We start from the raw sequence: 21,765 nt of genomic DNA on the forward strand, positions 1-21,765 counted from the left end.
AAGACTTCTCTGGTACTCGCAAAACATCTGCACAATAATTTCAACATCAACGCCCAATGAAAAGTTAAATGGGCAGACGAACACCCAGAAACAGGTAGATATATAGAAAATCCTACACTTAAGGAGCCAGGTTTTGACTTGCCTCGCCAGCACTGGAAAACTTTAAACAGGATCCGTACTCTACATGGTATTTGCCAGGACTCAATGTTTAAATGGGGGCTAGTATCTACCCCACAGTGTGATTGCAGGTCTTCCCACCAAACCATATACCACATTGTGTCTGGCTGCAAACTGAGGGCATATACTGGCCCATGGTCTGACTTTTTCAATAAAGGTAACTCTGTCCTTGAAAGGCTGGGCGAACTGGACACTGATATGTGATCTAGTTTAATTGTTATATGTCCATGTGTTTTATGCCATACGCTAAATAAATAAATGGGGCTTACTCCCAGGTAAGTGTGGATAGGACTGCAGCTTTGGGATATTTGGGGAATTTTTTTTATAGCCATTTCTGTCCAACACTGCATTTACAGTATGCAACAGGGATCAAATGTGTACACCTGTGGGTTGGGCAGAAATGGGTTAAACAGCAAGATCAGCAACTACTTGGGATGGTTAAGAGAGCTGTTCTCTTTCTATAAGTAAACTTTTAGACTTAAACTTATTGTAAACTTAAAATTAACGTACTAATAAATTTGATTTGATTTTTTTGTTCAGAAGGTGTTAAAACTTTTCCTGCTTGATTATGTCACTTCGGACACAACATCACTCCCAGGTTAATGACATCACTTCCCATGGGTCCAGGACAGATTGTCATTGTAAAAAAGTGGGTCCTGTTGCCAAAAATTTTAAGAACCACTGGTCCAGGGATGTGCAGCGGGTGGGGAGGTTGATGAGGCATAGCGTCCCCTCCGGAGTCCTTTGAAAAGCACCACTACCAAACAAGGCACCAAAGCACCCACAACCCCGCACTCTTACTTTTAAGTAATTTTTTTAAATTTATACTTATTGTAAACTTACTAACTGAATTGATTACTTTGTTGTACGGAAGGTGTACGGGGGCCAGATGTTATCACCACATCCTGTAGCAAGGAGTTCTGCAGGTTAATCATCACACGCTAAGTTATGGTTGAGAAACACCGTTATAGACCTATAGCAAGGCACAGCAGACACCACCTCAAGGGCTGCTGGTGGTGCCTGTACCACTGGTTGAGAAACACAGATCTAGGCCAGACACCATCACCACATCCTGTAGCAAGGAGTTCTGCAGGTTAATCATCACACACTATGGTTGAGAAACACTGTTATATACCAATAGCAGGGCACAACAGACACCACCTTGAGTGCTACTGCTGGTGCCTGTACCACACTGGTTGAGAAACACTGATCTAGGCCAGATGCCACAATGTGGCAAGGGGTTCCGTAGCTTAATCATTGCATGCCAAGTTATGGTTGAGAAACACTGTTATAGACCTATAGCAGGGCACAGCAGACACCACCTCGAGTGCCACTGGTGGTGCCCGTACCACTGGTTGATAAACAGTGGTCTAGCCCAATTGTGGCAGGGGGAGGGTTGGCAAACCCTAAGGTAGGCTGCCCCTGAACATGGAGGCTCCACATGGCAGCCCCCAAGGTAGGTTGCCCTGAACATGGAGGCTCCACATGGCAGCCCCAAGGTAGGTTGCCCTGAACATGGAGGCTCCACATGGCAGCCCCCGAGGCCTGCGGGCTTCGCGCACGTCTTAAGGCCATCGCTTCACCGGCTCTCTGCGGCCACCAAGCACCTGTGACGTCACATGCAGGCCCCGCCCCGCGACTACGGGGATAACGGGCGAGGGGGAGCGAGAGAAAAAGGGGCGTGGCCACGGCAGCTGCTAGGCCACGCCCACCGACGGCGCGTGAGGGGGAGGGACTCACCGTGCCGAGGCGTTTGCGGGGCCCACCTCGGCCACGGGCGACATGGCAGCGGCGACGGAGCGGCCTCCAGAAAGGACGCGGAGAAGAGAGAGAGGCGCCCCCTCCCCTTTCCCTCTGGCAGCCTCCTCTCGGCTTCACACCGGAAGCGGAAGTCCTCCCCGGCGGATGTGACGTCGGCCCTGAGAGGCGGTTGGGCGCAAGCGCCGCCGATTGGCTGCCTCGACGAGTCGCGGGGCGCGCGCCCTTGCGCATGCGCGCTGCTGTCTAGCGCCTGGAAGCGGGCCGTGGCGCGGGCGACTGCCCTCGGGAGGGGGAGGGGGAGCAAGGCGCATGCCTCTTTCCTCTCCCCCTCCCCTCGGAAAGGCTCGTCGTCCCCGCGCGCATGCGCAGAGCGGATGTTCCGTCCTTCGCCGCTAGGTGTCGCTGAAAAGGCCGCTTTGCTTGCGGTTTGCTTGGCGCTTTGCTTGCGCCAGGCACACCTGGGCGGGGGGAGGGTTGCACTGCGCGTGCGCATACTCACCCCTCCTTGACTGCAATGAGACTTACTTCTGAGTAGACCTGCATAGGCTGGGGCTCCAAGGCTGCCATCCTCTCCACTCTTACCTGGGAGTAAGCCCCATTGGCTATAGTGGCACTTACTTCTGAGTAGACCTGCATAGGACTGGGCTGCCATTTCTTTCAGTGTTTTCTCCTGCCACTTCCTTGGAGACCTGCTGGACCTCAAGCATCCCTGTGCCTTGGGCTAACCTTGGAAATGGCCCTTGTTGGATTTCCCCAGGAAAACAGCAGAGCCACTGTGGTCAGTTTCACTTCTGCTCCTTTCTCCTGTTCAGTGACCATGTTGGGGAAGTTACCAACTTCCTTAATGTTCTGGCCTTTCCTGCCTTCTTAGACATTTGTGGCCTCAGCAGTTTCTTGGCACTTGCTAAAGCCAATGACTTTTTATACTTGTAAATCAGGGGGAAGCGACACTGCAGGGACAGGCAAAGCAGCGCAGAAGAGGACCCATCACGCCTGGCATTTGCAGCAAGGGCCTTGGGCTGCAGAAGGAATTTGGTTGCCTGAGCGGGGCAACCAAACAAATATGTTTATTTGACTTCCAGAAATGACAATGTGAAATAGAAAGGAAAGGATACAATCAAGCAAAGAGATGTGGCTGCAGAGAGATAATGAGAAATGGAGGGGGATGAGAAAGAAGCCGAAAGAAAGTCATCTATGAAATGGTTTTGAGTGGGTTCCTCCAGCAGGGTGCCGTAAATGTGGATCCTGCATCTACTGCTCTCGAGGAATTTGTTTGAGGCCGAAGGTGCAGGGATGGCAGTAACAGATTTGCTTGCTAGCTTTGAATGCTAGCTTTGCTTTGCTAGATTTGGGTACCCCTGCTAATTGGGTAAGAGGCACTTTTTCAAGTGGGTGCTCCTTTTTTTAGCAGGGGGAGAGTAACTGGCCCACCTCACCCCAGCACTGTCTGTTCTAGTGGCTGTCTGCTGGTATTCCCTGGCATTTTTTTTAGATTGTGAGCCCTTTTGGGACAGGGAGCCATTTGGTTATTTGATTTTTCTCTGTAAACCGCTTTGTGAACTTTTAGTTGAAAAGCGGTATATAAATACTGTTAATAATAATAAATAATAATATTTGCTTGTTAGCTATGGTTGCACACACCATAGGAAGGCTCCTAACATAAGAACATCAGGAGAACCCTGCTGGATCAGGCCATAGGCCCATCTAGTCCAGCTTCCTGGATCTCACAGCTGCCCACCAAATGCCCCAGGGAGCACACCAGATAACAAGAGACCTGCAAGGCCTGCTGGGAATTGTAGTTTAAGAACATAAGAACAGCCCCACTGGATCAGGCCATAGGCCCATCTAGTCCAGCTTCCTGTATCTCACAGTGGCCCAACAGATGTCTCAGGGAGCACACAAGACAACAGGAGACCTGCATCCTTTTGCCAGAATCAATCAATCTTTCTTTCTTTCTTTCTAACATCAAAGGGCTTTCCCCCTTTTTAATCAGATGCAAGATATGTCCATAGCATGGTGTTCAGCATCAGGCTTTAGAACCAGGGCAGGAGGGGGGTGGGACTGGTGGAGCCCTGCTCTGACAGATCCTATGCTCCATATCAGGCTGAAAAGCCCAACACAATGCTCCTCTAGTCTGCACCTGCAAAATACCCAGTGCAAACTGGAGGAGACCCATTGCAGCCCCTGCATCCTTACACAATGTCCCCTTCCCCCAAGGAGACCTCTGGCAGTCCTGACAGGACTGCTGGATACAACAGTCGCCATTTTGGCACTGCTGTACCCATTGGCACCGCCACCATTAGGATTGCCCATGTCTCAGCTAAGTCAGGTGAATGGTTTTGGCAGGAAAATCTTTTACTGCTTACTAAGGGAAGTATTTGAGCTTTTAATCTTTTCTCAACAGAGGTGTTCAGAAATGTGGTGGTTTTGGTGGAGGAAAAGCAGTAAGGGCATCAGACATGTAACACACTGCCCCAGGCGCTGCCCCATGTGTAACATGTGATGTTGTGGCATCACTTCTGGATTCTCCCCAGAAGAGGCAGCACTCACTGTCTTTTAATCTTTTCGTTCCTTCTGTGGAGGCTCTCCCTGAATGCACCCCCCTTAATGTAGTGTCTACCGCAGGTGCCCCTCAGGCTCTGCCCTAACTATAAGAACAGCCTGTTAAGGTTTAAGGGGGGCTTGTATAAAATTATATGCGGATTGGTGTAGGTTCCCAGTCTTGTCCCAATATGAGCAGGTTGCAAGAACAACACTTCAACTACAGCAGAGTACTTTCAGCAGTTGTATTGGTCAAGGGATATCACATATAGAGTAGTCATTTAAGAGTCCAAGAGTCAGCACAGAGAGCAGTCAGTTTCAGTATAACAAATCCAAATCAGTTCCAATAATACACAGTCAAAGGTTCAGTCCATAAGTCAGTAATATCACATACATACAGTATCCAGCCTCTTCAGTCACTGGCAGCAGTCTCACAGCTACTCCCCTACTGCTGCACTTGAGGCTCCTCCTGACTATCTTCATATAGTCAGCTCAGCCAATCAGTATTTGGCTTGGTCACACCCAGGGTGTGCCTGTCCCAGGTGCTTGCTGATTCCACTGAATCATTGCTCTGCACCTGCTCCCTGAACCAACATGTAAGCTTTGGTTCTGCATCACTCAGAACTCAAGCTGACACAGCCCCACTGGATCAGGCCATAGGCCCATCTAGTCCAGCTTCCTGTATCTCACAGCAGCCCACCAAATGCCCCAGGAAGCACACCAGATAACAAGAGACCTGCAAGGCCTCCTGGGAATTATAGTTTAAGAACATAAGAACAGCCCCACTGGATCAGGCCATAGGCCCATCTAGTCCAGCTTCCTGTATCTCACAGCGGCCCACCAAATGCCCCAGGGAGCACACCAGATAACAAGAGACCTCATCCTGGTGCCCTTCCTTGCATCTGGCATTCTGACATAGCCCATTTCTAAAATCAGGAGGTTGCGCATACACATCATGGCTTGTACCCCGTAATGGATTTTTCCTCCAGAAACTTGTCCAATCCCTTTTTAAAGGCATCCAGGCCAGATGCCGTTACCGCATCCTGTGGCAAGGAGTTCCACAGACCAACCACACACTGTGTAAAGAAATATTTTCTCTTGTCCGTTCTAACTCTCCCAACACTCAATTTTAGTGGATGTCCCCTGGTTCTGGTGCTATGTGAGAGTGTAAAGAGCATCTCCCTATCCACTCGGTCCATCTCCTGCATAATTTTGTATGTCTCAATCATGTCCCCCCTCAGGCGTCTCTTTTCTAGGCTGAAGAGGCCCAAACGCCGTAGCCTTTCCTCATAAGGAAGGTGTCCCAGCCCCATAATCATCTTAGTCGCTCTATTTTGCACCTTTTCCATTTCCACTATGTCTTTTTTGAGATGTGGCGACCAGAACTGGACACAGTACTCCAGGTGTGGCCTTACCATAGATTTGTACAATGGATTTACATAGATTTGTAGAACGGATTTACATAGATTTGTACAACTATGGCTTTGGAGGGCATGATTGTTCAGTCCAAAGGCAGAGCACACAGAAAGCGATAGATAACGCGTGGAAATATGGAAAAAGCCAAGGTCAAAGAAGGTCACCAGGGAGCAGGACAGCTCTTCACTCAAAAGGGATCCAGTGGATAGAAATGGAATTAGTGGCATGTTTGGTTTGACCTTTCAGAGAATGGGATGACGAGGGTAAGAACATTCCATGCCCTTTTGTAGCTAATCTAAGAGCAATCTAAGACTGCTCCTTGGGAGAACATATCTTGATAACTGGAACACAGTCGCATTTTTTACTGGGCTCTGCTTCCCTGTCCAACCTACCATCTGTTTCCACCTGGCAGGGAATTGAATCAAGTCTGAACCAAAACCAGTTCAGAGAAGTCTTTTTCCAAGGAACCAGAATGGAATCTGAGCTTGCCAGATCACAATGACCTTGAATCTAAATTGGAACCGAAGCCCTAAGCACAAAAGGTGATAACCAGTTCAAATTCAGTGGCTCGGTCATCAGGCAAACCACAGCTGTGGGATTAATGAGCTCTCTTTCCTGTTCCTTCTCCTGTTATTACATCAGCAACTTTCAGTCTTTTTCATCTCACGGCACACTGGCAAGGCAGTAAGATTGACAAGGCACACCTCGGTGACTGCCCCAGGTAGCTTGATTTGGCCCTCGGGCTCTCCCAGCACCACCACTGGCTGCTCTCGGCAGCTGAGCTGTGTCATCGCTGAAAGGAGACCTAAGGAAGGACCAGGTGCAAGGGAGGAAGCGGAGGTTGTGAGTGCCTCTCCCAAGTTTGACTTCTTACTGAGTGAAGGATACCTCTTCTCAGTTGGGATCGTTGGAACTGTAGACAAGTTGCGCTGTGCCTAAGTTTTAGGAGCTAGGTGCTCCAGCCCACCAGTGACGGCACTCGGCGGGCTTGTTGCCCCCTGTTAATGAAAGGTCCTCCTTGCGCCACATTTTCTGTGTCCCCTTGCCTGTTCCCCATCATGTCCTCGACCGTCCCCTTCCCTCCTGGGGGCCACGTGAGCCAGGAACGTGACAGCCCCATCAAAGAAGCTTTGCACTTTGATTGCGCAGCACAAAGAACCCAAGAGACCCATTGGAAATAAAGAAACCGCCACATCACCACAGGGAAAAGAATGGAGCAGAAGAGAATTAACCACAAAAAGGTAGAAGGGCAGAGCCACCATAAGCAATTACTGACAGATAGTCATGATCAGGTTTGTGTCTGAAATGCCTTATTTACAGTCAATAGTCATCCATCTAATGGGAAAGCAGATTTAGAAAGCAGAGCTTGTAATATTATCAATACCACAGAGCCAGTCTTTGCCTTGAGACGATTGGAACAGGGATTTCAATTGGCGCCAATCAGCCAGAGCACTTTCAGTTAATCCGCTTGCTTGGCATCGCCACCCTGCCCTGGAAGAATATTTGCCTGCATGCAGAAGATCCCAGGTTCGATCCGTGGCATCTCCTGGCTGAAGCCTTGAAGAGGCACTGCAAGCCAGTGCTGACGATGTTGATCTGACTGGACCAAAGATCGAACTTAGTATAACAGCTTCCTAACAAAGGGCATCAAGTGAAATAAAGCATGCTTCAGAAAAATGCATCTAACTGACATCTGATAACATCTGACAGTATATCTTTATGAGGTAAATACCCTGAACCTCCTTGATCATCATGTAGCCTTTGTATTAATATGACTTACCTTAGGTCCACATCTGCTGTTGTTGTATCTGTATTATATGCCAATAAAGGTCTGTTTGAGTTTGAAACAAAAATGCAAGATACAGGCATCACATGGTGGCAGTGGGTACTGCAACAGGACCCACTTGGGTCCTGTCGGGTTCCCAAGGTATCTTGGGTTCAAGGGAACTCAAGATACGTTGCTGGAAAAGCATCTTATTATTTGCATAGTGGATCGTAGTTTTGGTGTTGGAATTAGGCCTGAAATATCCAGGTTCAAATCTCTGCTCAGCCATGAAGCTTGCTGGGTGATCTTGGGCCAGTCATTCTCTCTCAGTCTAGCCCCTACCTCACAAGTTGTGAAGGCAGAAGGAGGACAAAACCATGAACCCTGAACAACTTGGAGGAAGGGTGATATAAAAATGTGACAGACAGACAGACGGACCGGGCACAATCCTACCCTGCAGTGGAACAGACAAGCCAATGAATAGATTTAATTGTCATTAAATGTTCAGTACATAGAAATTAGTAAAGATTAACTATTTTCATTTCAGTGGCAAACTGAGCGTTGTCCAGGGTTATCAAATCACACCGTCAATTTTCATTCCATTCAGCACCTGTAGTGGCTGAATGTGGTATACGCCCGTGCCTTTTCAATCCTTTTTCAAAATCCAATCTGCCTTCTTCCTGTGCAAGTCCATTTTACCCTCTGCTCCCCTCCTCCTTCCACCCCCACCCACTTTTTATTCAATCAAACTCTCAGCACACCATTTCTCGATGTATTTATTATTTATTTATTCTCAGGCACTTGGCATGGTGTTAGATATACACAGAATTGTAGAATCATGGAGTTGAACAATCAAGAAGTGTTCCTGGAAGGGACCGAAAATGCCATCTAGTCCAACCCCATGCCTGTAGCAGGAAATCCTCCTAAAGCATCACCAGCGGGGACTTGCTGAGCCTCTGTATGAAGTTCTCCAGTGAGGGGGAATCCAATACCTCCCTCTGCAATTTCTTCCACTGCCAAACCACCCTTACCGTCAGGAATTTTTTTCCTGATGTCCAAATGCAATCTCTTCTCTTGCAGTTTGTACCCATTGGCACAAATGGGTTTATACCCTTTGGTACGATGCGGCCCTTGTGCCGGACAGTTTGAAGACCCCTGCTCTATCAGAACAGTGGCATGGGGGAGAAGGGGATTAACCCTCTCCTTCCACCACATTACCAGTCCAGATCACCTTTTCCTGTTAGCAGTTGTTCTTTGGGGAATAAAAACTCCCAGACAAACAGTATCAACTATTTAAAACAGGGGTGGCCAACCTTCAGCATTAGGGCTCCTGAACCTTTAACAATTGTGTAGAGGAGGGAATTTCTGCAGGTACAGCTTGTCATCTCTGTGACCTATTACAGCTGTCTATATGCCCCACCTAAGTTCCAAAAGGAATGTATCCAAGTGTAACATCTTTTAGGTAAGCAAGATATCTGCATACAGGATGAGAGTACAGCGTGCGCCTCCCGACATCCCTATCACAGAGATTATTTTTGGCTTAGACTAACCAAGCCTGGTTAAGCCTGATGACACCATTTCACCTGCATCCAGATTATTACTACTACAAATATTTCGATACCACTATTCAACACAGTTCACAAAGCGTTTACGTACAAAAAAATAAATACATGCCCCCACTTTCCATAAGGGCTCACAATCCTAAAAAGAAACACCAGCAAACAGCCTGTAGAAGGGACACTGTGCTGGGGTGATTAGGGACAGTTGCTGTCCCCCGGCTAAATATATGAGATCCACTCAGGGTCAGCCCATCCAAGAGGCCAACTGAAGCCATTGCCTCAGGCAGCGCATTGGCAGGGAGCCCTAATCTCTGTTCACCTACTTGCCTCCACTGCTTCTCCTCCTCCATCTGCTCCTTGGATTGGAAAAGGAAGATATAATACTTGACAGATAATACTGCAGACAGTGTAAATATTAGACAAATGGCAGGGTTTTCTCTAGAGCAGGGGTGCCCAAGCCCTGGGGCCACATGTGGCCCTTGAGACCTCTCAATGCGGCGCTCAGGGAGCCCCCAGTCTTCAATGAGCCTCTGGCCCTCCAGAGATTTGTTGCAGCCCACACTGGACCGACACAACTGCTCTCAGCATGAAGGCAATTGCGTGAGCTGTGGGATGAGGGCTTCCTCCACTGCTTGCTGATGCAGTAGTGGCAGCAAAGGAAAGGCCAGCCTTGTTTTGTGCAAGGCCTTTTATAGGCCTTGAGCTATTGCAAGACCTTCATTCATTCATATAAGTTCGTCTTTAATATATTCATTTATGTAAACTTATGTAAATCTATTCAAATTTTAAAGGTAAATTAATTCTTTCTTTCCCCGGTCCCCGACGCAGTGTCAGAGAGCTGATGTGGCCCTCCTGCCAAAAACTTTGGACACCCCTGCTCTAGAGAAACTTCTTCACTTGCCAAGATACCTTGGAAGAATAAGAACAAAACCTATTTGGAAACCCCACCTCCCAATTTGGGAGGAAATCAAAAGTTTTGAGACGGTGGAGGTTCAGGGTTGACCCAAGACATCCTGTTGCCTGAGGTGGCAGGCCAAATGCGGCCCCCCTTATCCGACAACGTGCCAGACTCTGCTTCTCCCACTCTCCAATGTCTTCGCTCAGCACTCTCCTCCCCTCCACTTTTCCTCTTCCTCTCTGTCCCCCTAGCAGCAACTGTTACCCTGCACATACCCAATCTCATCTGATCTTGGAAGCTAAGCAGGGTCCAGCCTGGTTAGTACTTGGATGGGAGACCGCCTGCGAATACCGGGTGCTGTAGGCTCATACCATAGTCTTTCTAGACTGAAGGCTGCCAACCATTTTTCTGTGTGTCCCCCTCCGTTTCCAAACCAGATTGTGAAAGGGGAAGGAGGGGCCAGTGGAGGCAAGTAGCCTGCATTTCACATAGTACGCTCGAGAAGGCTTTTTAAAAGTCTGTAACAGGAATCAAGCAGTGTTCCTACTGACAAGAATTCAATAAGCACTAAACAGTTATTCCCAGACAGGAAAGTTCCACTGAACTCAATGAAACATATTTCCTGATTAGGTGGACTGCGCCCAAATTTTTATTCATATTTACTTGGAAGCAAATCTCATTGGTGGGAGAGGATTTCCTTCCAAGGAAACAGGCCCAAGCGTGCAACCCAAATTTCAGGAAAAAAAAGATGGCTCTAGACTGGAATTTGCAAAATAAAGTGCCACTAACCAGAAGAGCTAAATCAAGCTGCAGATATGCTGTTAACAAGCATTAAGATGGTAAAATTTACCCTATAATAATATGGATTTTTTTTCTAACAATTGAAACAGTATACCAAAACAACAGAAAGTTATTTAAAAGCAATAGTCGACATCCTTTTTTAGATAAATACTTGTGATGTGGAAATACTTTAAATAGTTGTCTCATTTTATTTATTTATTTATACTGGTATTTATATACCACCTTTCTTGGGTCCTCATATTTCTCCTCAGACTTTAATCCAAGGCGGTTGCTGTTCTAAACCCCTGTAGGGATTTTTACAATTGAATAGTTCTAGTCTTTCATAGAACTCCTCGTTCCAGCTGGATTCCTTCCCGGTCTGGTCTCTCTCTGGCCCTTCGCCTCCCATGCTCCACTTGACGGCAACTCCTCTCTGCCACCGAGGGTCAGCTCATCAGTATATCAGCATGTCCTCAGTTCTCTGGTACTTCCGGTTGTTTAGAACTGGCAGCCTCAGATCTTCAGGCATACAAGGTGGCAGCTCTGCCAACTGAGCCAGACCTCCTGTCTCATAGCTCCTAGGAAGGGGCTAATGCTAGCACATGGGTCACTGAAATGAAGATTGAGCCTTATGTTATGTTCATGCAATAATCTTCCATTTTGAACAACAACAGGTTACATAAACTGGTCAGAGGCTGCTTTGCCTGTGGTCCAAGTAGCAAACCACAGCTTCCTTCGGCAGGAAGCTTTCTAGAGAAGAACTATCTCAACTTGCTCTATCTCATGTCCTTTATCATGCACCACATTGAAAACTGCTTGGTCCCATTACTTGTGCCATGAAAGAGCTGGTGTAGCCTTTCCAGCTCCAAACCATAACTTGATTTCCCCCTTCTGGTTCTTGGATCCTTCCTGCTCCAACCCTCCCCATCAGTGGCTCAGACGAGCCTATTGATTTAATAAAAATGCAACTTTGAAACCAAGCCTGAACTCAATGCCAGTCCATTGACTCAATTTCACGCCTTTCCTCCCACTCTTTGGGTTGTAAAGGGAAGAGAGGAGTGGAACAGGAAGTGAGCCACTCTCTTCACACTTCCTCTTCTGCTCTATTCCCCTCTTCCAGTCCAGGGAGTGGGAGGAGAAAGGTGGGTACATCACCAGTAAAAGGAGGGGCAGCAGTAGGCTTGCCACCTCAGGTGCCCAGAGGTCTTCACCCAGCCCTGCTGGAACTCATAATATGGTCCCAATCAGTAATTATCTTCTCAAGTTTCAGGATTAGGCTCTATGGCCACTGAAGGCTATAATGGGTCATTTTTCACTGCAATGCTTTCCTCTGTCCTTTTACTTCTTATTAGATTATGAAAAGCTAAATAGCATGGGCAAATGGCATTAACTGAATAGCTTTGGAATGAAAATGTGGAACTACCAACAAAGCTTCCCTCTGGAAGTTTTTACCAAGCATATCCTATCACTACAATCAGAATGCAGTCCATAAATAAAGCCCATCGTTTTCAGAGATATCATATTATTCCAAGTACTGTATTTTCCTTTCACAACAAGAGGCCACTTGACTGGGATTGCCTGCATTTCTCATGGTCCTCCTGATAGACAGCACTTCTATAGGTAGGTCTGAGGGCCCCCAAAGTCTTGCGCATCCTTCTGTGAGGACCTGGAAACCCGAGTACGGGTGGAACACAGATTTCTGTCAGCCCGTGCTTGGTACTGAGCAAGCATAGCAGAAGTCTTGCTGCCCCTGTAGATCCCAGTGCAATTCCTAAGATTTGATGGAAGCAGGGATGCCCAGTTCTATAGGAACCACGCCTTCCAGACCAGTCTCGGTGGTTTGCCTGGAGCACTTACGACTATCCTTGATGGATTTCATTTTCTCAGAAAGGTGCTTCCTGAATTTCTTGGTGAGGAAGCAGTAGATAATAGGATCCAGGACACAGTTGGCACCCAGGAGACAGAGGGTCACTTGATGGATGTCATTCAGCAGCTTTCGAGACTGGTAGCTCATCTGCTGCAGCCTACCCAGAACCATCAGGGTCCAAGGGAGATCCAAAATGTGGTGAGGCACAAAACAGACAATGAATACAGCCAGGACGGTGCACACCAACCAAAGTGCTCTGTGCCTCACACTTGCGCTCTTCCGGGCCTGCACAGTTTGGGAGAGCAATGACCGAATAATGAACGTGTTGCATACCAGGACCACGAGGAAAGTCACAAAGAAACAAATACAAATGACCACATGGATGGCCAAAATAGATACGTTTCCTTCCGAGCTGTCGTAACGCTCAAAACAGCGTTGGAAAACCTTGCCCTTAACGTCTTCAGGGGTTGGGCCTTCTCCAATGAGGTAGTACATGGCAGGGCCAGCTATGAGAATCCAAACAGCTACTGTGATGTAGATGCCCCGTCTTCGTGTAGACGACTGAACGGCGGTGATAGGCTTCGTGACGGCTTGGAACCGATTGTAGGTGATGACTCCCAAGAAGGCCACTGAGCAATAGGTGTTCACGAAGAACAAGTAGCCAGCCACATTACACAAAAATTTAGGCATGATCCAGTTCCCGCCTTGGTGGTAATAGACAATCCACATTGGCAGCGTGACCAGGAAGAGCAGGTCAGCGATTGTCAAGTTGACCATGAATATTTTGATCTCGTTTAATTTCTTGGTAGCATAAACCCGAGTGAAAATGTACAGGACGTAGACGTTCGCCACAAAGCCCAGAATGAAGATGATGCTGTAGTAGACAGTGAACAGGGTATATCTGAACTCAGAATCCACAGAATAATCAGAAGGCTTGGAGCGGACATCAGAGGATGAGATGTTTTCATCCTTGCTTCCTGTGGACATAATCTTAATATTCATACTGTTTTCAAACGCTGATTTTCTTGTCCTAAAACAACAACAACAAAATGAAATATGTTATTCATGGTGAATAATCAACACAAGTACTCTTTAAGGATATCTTATGTTCAGTCTCTGATGCAGGTGCATCAGACTCGTTTCATACAGTGGACTGAAATGATGCCTGTTAAGGTCCAGAAGTGATGTCACTAAGCAGGAAGTGATTTCATTAAGCAGGTGGTGACCTGAAAGAAATAAGCACTTTTTTCTCACTTTTATGTCAGTGCTTTCCAGCACTGGCAAAGCAGTGCCAATGGGACATGTGCTGCATCCTGCAGTTGGGTGTCACTCATGGAGGCCTCCTCAAAGTAAGGGAATGTTTGTTCCCTTACTTCAGAGTTGCATTGCCCTTACGTCAGTGCTGGAAAGCACTGACATAAGGGGTTAGGATTGCGCCCTTAGGAACTCATTAGCTGCAAAGAACCATATCTTGATCGTATTTTCAAGATATGGGAGAGCCCAGTTATCATGCAGGCTGCCCTTTCAGCAGTGACACCTCAGCACAGCTCAGCAGCTGAGAGCAGCTGATGGTAGTGCTGGGAATGCCCAAATATCATGCATGCTGGATAAAGAGCTGACATTTCTTTACCTTGCTTGCTAGCATGCTATTCGTACACAATGCAGAAGAGTTACATAGAAGTTCAAAGCAATGTTTTGGTAAACAGGGGCAGCTACTGGCCAGTTGCTCCCCTGGCCGTCTGACCCCTGAACCTCAGTACCAGCGGTAGCAAGCACACCATGCACTGTCAGGTGGTGGAAGCAGGGACCACGATGGGACCAGTGCAGGGCTGTGCTGAAGCCAGCCCATCATAAGCCACCAGGGCTTATCACTAACTGCTCCCCAATCTCAAAAAGTCAAAAATGAAACTGCCTTGTACTGCCTAACAACCCAATCCTATCCACACTTTCCTGGAAGTAAGCCCCATGGACTCTTAAAGGAACTTACTTCTGAGTAGGCATGCATAGGATTGGGCTGTAACTCAGCAGTGACTTGTCTTTGGAATCTCAGATGAAGCGTTTTTTATTATTAACAGTATTTATATACCGCTTTTCAACTAAAAGTTCACAAAGCGGTTTACAGAGAAAAATCAAATAACTAAATGGCTCCCTGTCCCAAAAGGGCTCACAATCTAAAAAGATGCAAATGAATACCAGCAGACAGCCACTAGAACAGACAGTGCTGGGGTGAGGCGGGCCAGTTACTCTACCCCTGCTAAAAAAAGGAGCACCCACTTGAAAAAGTGCCTCTGGCAATGCCAGATATTGAGTTTGGGACTTTCTACATGCAATTGCATCACTACTGCGTCACCCTGCTCTCAGCAACTGTCATTTAGTACTGTGCTTAAGCTCATTAGACAAATGCTATAAATGGCTGGTTGGCAACCTTCAGTCTCGAAAGACTATGGTATAAGCCTACAGCACCCAGTATTCCCAGGCGGTCTCCCATCCAAGTACTAACCAGGCCTGACTCTGCTTAGCTTCCGAGATCAGGCAAGATCATGCATGTGCAAATGGCTAGGGCCGGCCCATCCATGAGGCCAACTGAAGCATTTGCCTCAGGCAGCAGAGTGGTTATAGGGCACCCATCTTTGTTTGCTTACTTGCCTCTACAGCTCTTTATTCTCCTTCCACTCCCTAAATTGGGAAAGGAAGAATATAGAGGAAGAGGAAATATGGAGGGGAGGAGAATGCTTAGTTAGAACCTTGGAGAGAGGGAGAAACAGAGGCTGGCACATTATAGAGGAGAGGGCAACTTTTTGCCTGCCACCACAGGCTTCAGGAGGTCTTGGCCCAACCTTGGAAATGGCCTTTGTTGGATTTCCCTAGGAAAATAGCCGAACCGCAGCTGCCAGTTTCACTTCAGCTCCTTTTTCCTGTTCAGTGACGGTGTTGGAGAAGTTACAGACTTCCTTAATATTCTGCCTGTTCCTGCTTCTTTGATATTTGTGGCCTCAGCAGTTTCGTTGGCACTTGCTAAAGCCAATGACTTTCTATACTTGGAAATCAGGGGGAAGCAAAACTGCAGGGAAGGGCAAAGAAGAGGACCCATCACGCCTGCGCATTTGCGGCAAGGGTCCTTGAGCCGCAGAAGCTGCAGAAGGAATTGGGTAAGATGTGAATGCCATGCAGCAACATACCCGTCAAGTGCGTTCATGTTTCTGGAGAATCTGAAGGCTTACTTGGAAAACATGGCTGCATTTCCTAACGGAAAAAGTGCCCTTGGACTGGACATTCTGACTGGACGCTCGTGATTTGTCATCCATTAACTTTATATGCCCCCAAATAAGCTACGTTTCCTGCCAACATGTAAACATTGTGTCTGCAACAGGAATCCCAGTTGGATACCACACCTCTCGTGCTGCATTAACCCTTGTACTTCATGTTTGCACTTTGCAAGATCTTGGCCATCCCTACATGTTGCAATAAAGGACATTCATGAATACCAATAATTGCACAAAGAAAACTCTCCTTGAAATAGATCTTAAGCAAAGTGACGCTTGCATTTTTGTTTTATCTTTTAAAAAGAGCCATTTTCCATTGCCATGTCCATTGCACAGACAAGGATCTGTAGCAGAGAGACAAAGCATCACCCAATACGACGTGAGAGAAAGGGAAGTTCAATGGCAGATTCTCAGTTTGGTATCTAACACTTGTTTGCAGTATTACTCTGGATCACAGGATCAAGTTTATTTATTTAGCAGATATCATATAATACATGGACTTATATAACCATTAAACTAGATCAAATATCAATGTCCAGTTCATCCAGCCATTCACGGACAGAGTTACCTTCATTGAAAAGTCAGACCATGGGCCACTATACGCCCTCTGTTTGCAGCCAGACATAATGTGGTATATGGTTTGGCAGGAAAACCCACAATCACACTGTGGGGTGTGATGCTAGTTGGCCTCCTCACGGTGCACCCTGGACAGCACGAAAGTGTGAGCTAAATGGACTAGGAATCAGCTGGCAGCCAGACCATGTCATAGATTTCCTGGCTTCCTAAAACATGGCAATGGAAAAACAGGATCAAGTGCTCAAGCGCTACTGAGTGGGTGCTAAACTTGCCTCGTTCAGCTGCTATCTTCCACAGAGCATTGAAAGAATTCGCACTTTGTACCTAAGCGCAAGGCCGGCCCATTCATAAGGCCGAATCAGACTATCACCTCCGGCAACAGAATGGCAGGAAGCAGTCACCTCCAGCAATCCACTCTCCTCCAGTACTGTTTCCCCAAGGAGGAACAGAGCAGAAGACAACATATGGAGGAGAGGTAATGGAGGCAGCATTTAGCACACTGCCTCTGGCATCTGGCCCCATTTGATCTGGCAAAATCAAAAATTTTGGGCTGGCTCTTCCTCAGCCTAACTGACAAATATGTTAACATTTTCACATCTGGCTTTCCTAGTGGCCACATGACGTCTCAGGCTGGAGAGGGGCAACAGCTTATAAGGCCCTGGAGCCTGCTTTGAGAATAGCATCATTTCCCTTTACACACATTTCTTTTGCCCCCACTCCTGCCTCTGTTCAAAGAGGTTTTGCAGGTTTCTTAAAACAGTGCACACATGTGCAAAACCTGTTGAGTAGAGGGGAGTGGGATGAAGGTTACTATTGTTAACAACAACCTCTCGTTTAAATCACCAGCTCTCTGTGATAGTATTTATATTACTATTATGTAATAGTATTTTTATTCCAACTTCCTCCTCCTTTGATCTGAACGCTTTTCTACATTTCTGCAAGAGATTATGTTGCTAGTGTATGGCACGTATAGATGACCAGATGTCCTCTTTCCCCAGGATATGTCCTCTTTTTTAGCCTTGTGTCCTGGAAAAGAACTTAATTGTCCTCCTTTTCCCTGTGAGCGGGTCTGCCCCAAGTGCCTTACAATCTATATATTGACACAGATACATGTACTTATGTTTAGTTGCAGTGGGGAAAGAGGACATGCCCTTATCTAGCCCCAAAGTGCAGGATTTAAATTTTCTAGCACATTTCTTCATTTCTCATGGGTGAAAGCAGGAAACTAGAACCACAGACCTCAGGTCCTTCCTTCTGAGTTCCTAGATCCCCGAGCTTCCCACACTGCAATGTTTATTCACTTTTTCACATCCTCACTTTTTGTAAGTCAGAGCAACAGCCTTTGATGGGTGGATCAAGAGAGACCCCAAACTGGAACTTGAGTCAACCTAAGCTGGGTCACGCCATGAGCTGTACAACCAAACAAACATGCTTATCTGTCTTCCAAAAACTGCGGTGTGAAAGAGGAAGAAAAGGATTCAATGAAGCTAAGAGATGCAGCTGCAGAGAGCTAATGAGAAATAGAGGGGGAAGAGAAAGAAGCCCAAAGAAAGCCATCAATGAAACATATTTGAATGGGTTTCCTCTAGCAGGGTGCAGTAAATGTGAATCTTGAACCTACTGCTCTCAAGGAATCTGTTTGAGGCAGAAGGTGCAGTGATGGCAACAACAGATTTTCTTCCTAGCTTTGCTTGCACACTATAGGAAGGCTTCTACCAGATGAGAGAGAGAGAGAGAGAGAGATTTCTCGCTTGCTTGCTTGCTTGCTTGCTTGCTTTTTAACCTCAAGGGCTTCCCTCTTCTTTTATCAGATGCGAGATATGTCAGTCACATGATATTCCACATCAGGCTTCCATTCCTGCTGACTCTCAACTCATGGATCTCGTAAGTATTACATTAACATTTAACCCTTGGACCAATCGAAATGCATATGGAAGTGTTCTAGATTGTGATGGCCTTGGTGGAGGAAAAGGTGGAGGAAAAGGTGCAGTAAGGGCATGATGGTTCAGTTCATGGGCAGCTCACGCATAAGAACATAAGAACAGCCCCGCTGGATCAGGCCATAGGCCCATCTAGTCCAGCTTCCTGTATCTCACAGCGGCCCACCCAATGCCCCAGGGAGCACACCAGATAACAAGAAGACCTGCAAGGCCTCCTGGGAATTGTAGTTAAGAACATAAGAACAGCCCCACTGGATCAGGCCATAGGCCCATCTAGTCCAGCTTCCTGTATCTCACAGTGACCCACCAAATGCCCCAGAAGACAACAAGAAACCTGCACCCTGCTGCCCTCCCTTGCATCTGGGATTCTGACATACTCCATTTCTAAAATCAGGAGGTCGCATGCAGAAAGCAACAGATGGTGCATGGAAATACGGAAGAAGCCAAGGCCAAAGGAGGTCACCAGGGAGCAGGAGAGCTCTTCACTCAAAAGGGATTCAGTGGGTAGAGATGGAATTAGTGGCATGTTGGCCCTTCAGGGAATGGGATGGGAAGGGTAAAGACATTCCATGCCTTTTGCAGCTAATGTAAGAAAAGGTTTCAAAGCAAACATACCTTGATCATCACAGTTTTTTTACTTGGCTTGACTTACCTGTCTGGCCCACCATCTATTTCCGCCTGACAGGGAACTGAATCGAACCTCAAAAAAGTCTTTTTTCCCCCCCAAGGAACCAGAACGGAATCTGAGCCTGTGATCTCTCGATGGTCTTGAATCTAAATCGGAACTGAAGCCCTACGCGCAGAAAGTGATAACCAGTTCAGATTCAATGACTCGGTCATCAAGCAAGCAATCAGGCACGCAACAGCTGTAGCATTAATTATCTGTCTTTCCTGTTCCTTATCCTGCCGTGTGCATTTGCTTTGTCAAAGCCTTTTCAAAAGAAATCAAAAATAAACAATTAAAGATAATAAATACCCCCCCACCAAGTTTAATAGCTAACATTGTGTTTGATTTGTAGAGTTGCATTGCAAACAAAAAGAGGTGCATATAACAGATGGCATTCATTGGTCAATTTCCTGCAAGCTAAAGAACCTGTTGCTCTCAGCAAATTTCAATTTTTTTCATCTTAAGGCCCACTGACAAGGTGCTAAAATTGTCAGGGCACACCACCAGTTTTTTGACAATTGACGAGGCTTACACAGTGCGTGAGGGGGACTCACATCCCCCAGTGACCCGACTAATAAATGACCCTCTCCCAAATTCCTGCAGCACACCTGCGAACTGTTCACGGCACACCAATGTGCACAGCTGTTGAAAATTTCTGTGCTACATCAATTCTCCTTCACAGTCCTGTGCGGTCACACACATAGCAAAGGGTCCGCTGACCAGCAGAGCCAACCCCAGAAACATTCAGAGCTTTGTCAAGCATTCTGCCCCTGCTGTCAAGTGGGGGACGACCCCCCTGCGCACTACGGGCCTGAGGGTGAAAATAACTCCCAATCCCCTCAAACATTTCTTTCTGACTGCCACCTTGACCACATCCCTAAGAAAGCATTTTGCGCTCATCATTCTCTCTCCAACCTTATACAAATAAAGAAACCTTCACCTCCATTTTTTTTTAAACTTTTCTTGACATTATTACTGATTGCAGTTACAACCCAATAAGTAAATGCCATGGGTTTGTTCAGCTGGTCTCCACTCTACCATACAGCAAGCAGGCAGGTCTTTAAAAGGGGGAAGAGTCAAACATCTTATATGTTTTTTTTATTTTTTTTATTCCTTGATTGTTGCTATAAGAAAGAAGGAAGGAAGATTTTTCCACCTCCTCTAAATCTATGTCTTCTCATCAGTGCATTTTAAAAAAGTTATCCTCACAGAATGAACTGCAATTATAGTGTTCAAAATGCACACACATACACCTTCTGAACTGAATTTCCCCATATGCGTTTGATCCCAAGAGGGGCTTTGGCTCTTAGTTGCACCCGGGAAGCATGAACAAAGGCCAGGTGTACGTCTTCTGAACCTGGTGTTCATCTTCTGGGTTCTGTTATTTCCAAGTATTGGAAAGAAGATGCAAAGATTCAAACTCAGCTTTTTTTTAATGATATCCTAGTTCTCAAATCAAAAACGACCAGTGACAGCATCTATTTTAAAATATAGGATGGATAGAATGGAGAGAGGGAAGTTCTTTTCTCTCTCACACAACACCAGAACAAGGGGGACACCCACTAAAATTGACCAGTGGGACAGTCAGAACAGACAAAAGGAAACACTATATTTCTTTACCCAGAATAATCTGTGGAACTCCTTGCCACAGGACATGGTGATCGCATCTGATCCAGATGCTTTGAAAAAGGGATTGGACAGATTTATGGAGGAAATGTCCATCACAGCTTACAAATCCTGATGACTGTATGCAACCTCTGAGTTTTAGAGGTAGCCTATCCCAGAATGCCAGATGGAAAGGAGTGGCAACAGGATACAGGTATCTTGTTGACTTGTGTGCTCCCAGAGACATCTGATGGGCCATTGTGGGATACAGGAAGCTGGACGAGATGGACTCTTGGCCTGATCCAGCAGGGTTCTTCTTAGGGTCTTATGGTATATAGTCCATTGAAAGGAAACTCCATGGACATTCGATGCTTTCTGTAGCAAAGTACCCAGCAGGGACAAAGGAAAAGAAGTTCCAGTCCAAAGGTGTTGATTAGGCAGTATTTAACCCTACAGAATGGAGAATCACATGCCACCTGGCCACAGGCAGCCCATCACAGGCAAATAGCACCAAGCACCCCTTCAAAGAAGCTTTGCACCTTGATTGCGTTGTGAAATCTAGACGTGTCCCTAACAGGTGGCACAAGGACAGAACCTATAAGAACTGCTTCCACTTACCTGAGCCTAGGGATTGGATATCCCCTGCCAAGGCCAAGCGTGGGCTCAACTGTGGTGGACGGAGCACATCAAAAGGCAGATGGAGCCTTGGGCTGCAGTTGCGATCTCTGCTAGCCTCGAGCGACAGCCCACTCCCTCGCAGAGTTGCAAAAACCAGAAATGAGAAGGGCAGAGCACAGCACAACGAAACCTTACAGACTCATTGGAGATGAAGAAACTGCAGCGTCACCACCGGGAAAAGGAGTAGAATGAAGCGGAAGAGAATTAACCACAAAAGGATAGAAGGGAAGAGCCACCATAAGCAACAGTTACTAACAGAGAGTCATTATCAG

General features: G+C 46.8%; 2 protein-coding genes and 1 pseudogene across 5 annotated transcripts in view; 1 reads left to right on the forward strand and 2 right to left on the reverse strand.

The window, feature by feature from the left end:
- Positions 1–2,063, reverse strand: part of EYA3 (EYA transcriptional coactivator and phosphatase 3) — a 63,622-nt gene extending 61,559 nt beyond the window's left edge. For all 4 annotated transcript variants that reach the window (XM_066638293.1, XM_066638290.1, XM_066638291.1 and 1 more), the window contains exon 1: positions 1,918–2,063. The gene's annotated coding sequence lies outside the window, so the exon portion shown is untranslated. The remainder of the gene's footprint in view (positions 1–1,917) is intronic.
- An 8,300-nt stretch (positions 2,064–10,363) lies between these two features.
- On the forward strand, positions 10,364–10,483 carry LOC136661746 (5S ribosomal RNA; annotated as a pseudogene).
- Positions 10,484–12,287: 1,804 nt separating this feature from the next.
- PTAFR (platelet activating factor receptor) lies at positions 12,288–21,572 on the reverse strand. The gene is made up of 2 exons (XM_066638442.1): positions 21,434–21,572; positions 12,288–13,794 (listed from the first exon to the last, which is right to left on the reverse strand). Exon 2 carries the CDS (start codon positions 13,764–13,766, stop codon positions 12,669–12,671), a length of 1,098 nt encoding a protein of 365 aa, XP_066494539.1. The 5' UTR covers positions 13,767–13,794; positions 21,434–21,572; the 3' UTR covers positions 12,288–12,668.
- Between the last annotated feature and the right edge of the window lie 193 nt (positions 21,573–21,765).

This window comes from Tiliqua scincoides, chromosome 10 (genome assembly GCF_035046505.1).
Source record: "Tiliqua scincoides isolate rTilSci1 chromosome 10, rTilSci1.hap2, whole genome shotgun sequence".
Taxonomy (NCBI): Eukaryota; Metazoa; Chordata; class Lepidosauria; order Squamata; family Scincidae; genus Tiliqua; species Tiliqua scincoides.